Source organism: Etheostoma spectabile, chromosome 2 (genome assembly GCF_008692095.1).
Source record: "Etheostoma spectabile isolate EspeVRDwgs_2016 chromosome 2, UIUC_Espe_1.0, whole genome shotgun sequence".
In the NCBI taxonomy this organism is placed as follows: Eukaryota; Metazoa; Chordata; class Actinopteri; order Perciformes; family Percidae; genus Etheostoma; species Etheostoma spectabile.
In genome coordinates, this window is record NC_045734.1 from 10,284,074 (window position 1) to 10,288,707 (window position 4,634).

The 4,634-nt window shown below is 40.3% G+C and overlaps 1 protein-coding gene across 3 annotated transcripts in view; it reads left to right on the forward strand.

Moving 5' to 3' along the window:
* coro2aa (coronin 2Aa) overlaps nt 1-4,634 on the forward strand; it is a 36,943-nt gene that overhangs the window by 23,500 nt on the left and 8,809 nt on the right. For all 3 annotated transcript variants that reach the window (XM_032544158.1, XM_032544152.1, XM_032544169.1), the window contains exons 2-5: nt 96-296; nt 3,019-3,135; nt 3,510-3,659; nt 4,414-4,593. In XM_032544158.1, the coding sequence (XP_032400049.1) occupies nt 96-296; nt 3,019-3,135; nt 3,510-3,659; nt 4,414-4,593 (648 nt within the window). The remainder of the gene's footprint in view (nt 1-95; nt 297-3,018; nt 3,136-3,509; nt 3,660-4,413; nt 4,594-4,634) is intronic.

The window sequence follows — 4,634 nt, forward strand, 5'->3', positions numbered from 1 at the left end:
ACTGCTTGAAAATGTACAAATGTACCTATCCATGACCACAAATATGAGAGATGATTCTCCTTGACTGACCTAATCTTTCCTCCCTCCTCTCTCAGATGACATGGCGTCCTCAGTACCGCAGCTCCAAGTTCCGCCACGTGTTTGGTAAGGCCGCCGCCAAGGAGAGCTGCTATGATGGTGTGCCAATCACACGCAGCGTCCAGGACAACAACTTCTGTGCTGTCAATCCACGTTTCCTGGCAGTCATCACTGAGTGTGCAGGGGGAGGGGCCTTCCTCGTCCTCTCTATCAATCATGTGAGTATCTCCATCTCATGGCAGGTTTTTAAAGAGGCATGTGCACTACTTCACTCAGGATGCTGTTAATGATACTAAGAAATGTTTAGTTGATTCTGAAGTGAGACAATTGCTCATGCTGCAAGGGTAAAAATGAGAGAACAGCTTGGCTCTAGACGTCTAGCAATTCAATTCGGTCTGATATTGTACACACTGTTTGTCATTTCTCAGGTTGGCAAACATCTAGTCTCGCTTTGCCATACCTTCCCCCCACAGCGCTGCGGACAAGGGTCTGTCTAGTCCACACAGCATACTGGGATGGGAGAAAAACATGCTCTGGTTTATTGGCATGTCTTTGTACCAATCACAATCGTCATGGGTGGTGCTAAGCACCGTGCAGAGCTGTGGTGCCGCTGCAAAATAGCCTTGTTTAGGTGGATCATGTGTATGTTCAAAGGTTCTTTTAGTCGTGCAACAGAAAACTCAGACTGGTCTAGCTAGCAGTCTCAATTTACCCTGCAGAGATCTGAGGAGCAGTTAACTATAGTCCTCAGAAATCGATCAGAGTTTAAAACTCCAACACAAAGAAGGCGGAAGGTCCCGGACAGCCGGCCGAAAGTGTGAAATCCGGGATAATTTCCGGAGCAGTCCCGGAAGTGGAGATCCAATACAACAGCTTTACTATGAATTCTACTATTATGAAGCTTATACATTTTCAGTTTTTGTTAACACTGTCTGAAAGGTGATAAGGTTTATCATTGAGGTCATAGTGTTGGTGGTATTGTACTGGGCCGTATTATATTGAACAATTTTTCAGGAAAGGTTCTCTCCTAATACAAGAGTCCTTATAATCATCTAACCAAAAGAAGTTATTAGAAATGGACATTATACCTAAAAGTATAGCAACATTGATAAAAAATAGTAGCAACGAAAGCAACATGACTGTATAAGTTGTTGAATGGTCGACTGACAGTAATAACAAACTCCTAAATCAGCACATTTGATTTCTGTGAAAAACATGAACTGCTTCTGGGAGATGTGTCACACTCTGATTGCATAGGCACAACAAACACACAAAAATAATCTCCTCTCCAAAACAGAGTCCTCCACCAAAAGTGACCTTAATAGTTATTTGATCCATTTTTTTTAAAGTAAGATGGTCTATGGTCCTTGTAGTTTATCATAAATGTTTTTTTTGCTCAACGTAAAAAGATGGTTGATAGTGTTGCCAATGAACATAATGATTAAGGTTTCTTTCATCTAGCTACTTAACCTAAGGTATACAACAGGAGAAATTAAGAACATCAACATGCATTTTTTTTCAGTTTCACAAAGCATGTAACCGTAGCAGTTTACTTCAGAAGTGATTCAGTCATCTGCTGAGTGTTGCTCATCTTTTATGGTTTCTCCTGCACTCCCAGCACACCTGGAGAAGACAGCTCTGCTCCCAGATTATAAATAGGACAGCAGCAGTGGAGCCAAAATAATCTCAAAATTCCAGGAAACCCCGACAGCTCATTCACTTCAACCTAAACATTGCATGTGGTCTTTTTTTCTCTCCTCATTATTCTGTCTTATCTCCCTCTCCTTAATCAAGATTCATCAACCACTCTCCCAGACATATTAATGCATATAGTTACGTCCACTGGTGTTATCAGTAACAATAGTGACCTCTCAAATAAACTGAGCCAGACTTCCTCACTCATGTGCTAGTTAAATTTACAGTCCTGCTGTATATCTCCAGTCTGGCTCAATTCATCAAGCTGAATACCTCTCCTTCTTTCTCCCTCTCCTTGTCTGTCACCATCTTTTAAATCGCCTTGGTGAATTATCACCACCCTCCTGGCATGGGCAGGTATTACGTACGAGTTTAGGAATGACATCACTCATTTTATGACCCCCCCCTCTTCCTCTCCATTCCCTGTCTCGAGAAGGTAAAACTTCCCCTTTTACCTCCCACCTATGTGTGCGTACTCACAGATAAGCTATTCTTCTGTGGACAAAGTAGATGACACGTAAATACAAGAACTAAAATGTTATGTTCTACTTACTTGTGCATGCATTAGGTCTGCTGAAAGGCACCGATATTTCACAACAGTAGAAGGAAGGTTTTCTGAATGTTTTGAGGCTCCAGAGGGAGCTGCTTGAAGTCTGATAAAATTGCGTAAAGTGATGCATAAATTGGGCTTTTTTCATGTCTTTTTGTTGACAAATGTTCTTATTGTTATTATTATTACTGTTATTTTGTTGTCTTTATACTGTCTTTTTATTATTTATTTTTCTTGCTAAAACTGATACTGGAATTTTCAATTTCCTCACGGGAGTCATCCCAAAAGGATTAATATAGAGAAGTCTAAGTCTATCTGTATAGTAAATATGTAGGCTGCCGATTAGATTAGCATAACGTTCTCAGACAACCAGCTGAGACTGGACAAGAAATGGTCTGGCACATAACCACGCTATAAAAATGTGAATTGATGTTTTTACTCTTTGGTTTTTGTACAGCTTAAATAAAAAAGGATATAATGTGTCAGTTGGTGAGCTTTAAAGGTGGTGGTAGGAAGATTTAACCTTTTGTAGAGATCAAGGCTAGCCGTTTTCCCTCTTCTTCCAGTCTTTATGCTAGCTTGCTGCATATTTACCGTACATAAGTGATGTCAATTTTCTCAGCAAGAAAAAGTGAGTTTGTTAATATGTTCTGTGGTTAAATTATTTTTTATTTTTGTGTGTTTTTGTGTATCAGACAGGTAAAGTGGATCCTCTCCACCCCCGAATATCGGGCCACAGAGGCAACGTCTTAGACGTCAAATGGAATCCCTTCAACGACTTCTGCATCGCCTCCTGCTCTGAGGACACCACGGTTTGTACACACACAGACACACAAAATACAATTTCAAAGTGGTTCTCGGATGTGTTATCAGTTCCCTGGAATATGAGCATGTAGCAGCAGGGAGATAATTGTATTGCCTTGCTGTTTAGCCTTCAAGAAGAACTAGAAGTCATTCCACACATTCCTCAGCTCTGACCTGGTACAGAACAAACCCTTGTACACAGAAAGAAAGGACTAGTCAACAGCTTTTGAGACTATTTTTTATAAAGTGTGACATTTGTTTTCTGTATTTTGTTGACCCTTGATTATTTCTGTATTGGCCATTTTTCATAAATTTTGGAGGTACACGATTTTTGTTAGTTTTTTGTGTGTGTGTTTGTTAATGTGATTTTGTGTGTTTTTAGGTAAAAGTGTGGGAAATCCCTCCTCATGGTGTGCTGAAGAACCTCACATCACCATGGAAGGAGCTTCAGGGTCACAGCCGCAGAGTGGGCCTCATTGAGTGGCACCCAACTGCTAACAACATCCTCTTCAGTACAGCCTATGACTACCAGGTAAAAACACACAGACACACACAAACTAATCCTAACACAGCCACAAAAACCTATAAGGTAAAAAGAAGAAGCTGTTTGTCGAAGTATAGCACGCAGCTTAACAAGCACTTTAGATATTACTGCAAAAATCCATCATCATTTTCACTCTAAACTACGGGTTTTGCTGTGAGCCGAGATGTGACTAGATGTGTGAGAAGTCAACCTTACAAGTATTAAGTCTAAATGAAATTTGTCAAGTCAAATGTATGTCTGTAATGTCAAGTCAAGGCATCAGAAAGCTTAAAATGAATCTGATTGCATCTAAAATGATTTTTTTCAGTAAACTGCCTCTTTTCAAATGCACAACCAAGTGCAACACCATGAACACCTTTGAGGAAAGATTGTCGTTAAGTGAGACAGCTGTTATCCACATTTGTATGACACATTGATTCCACCCTCTGTTTATGACAGCAGTGTTTTTACCCCGCCTTAGACTTTGCTTTATGTTTCCTTTAGACATCATCAGACATCACTTTATACAATACAAACCAGTTTGCTTCAAGCATACCCTGATTTTAATATAGAGAACCAAGTGAAGTCAAATCAGGTGAAATAGGAATCTTAAACTACTTTTACATCTAATAAAAAAACAAATTATTTCAGACCTTAAAAGTGGACATTATGGTATTTAGTTAGCTTAATTAAACCTAAAATTGTCAATAAGTGAATTTCCTACAAAAGAATCCAAGCCTTTTTGTGTAATTCACGCCTCCAGGTGATGATCTGGAACCTAGACTGTCCAGAACAGGTGATGAAGAATCCTGTGCGGACAATCAGCAGCCACACAGACGTCGTTCTCTCCATGTCTTTCAACACAGACGGCAGCCTCCTCGCCACCACCTGCAAGGACAGGAAGGTTCGACTCATAGAGTCACGCTCAGGAAACCTACTGCAGGTAATGCTCTCTCTCTCTCTCTCTCTCTCTCTCTCTCTCTC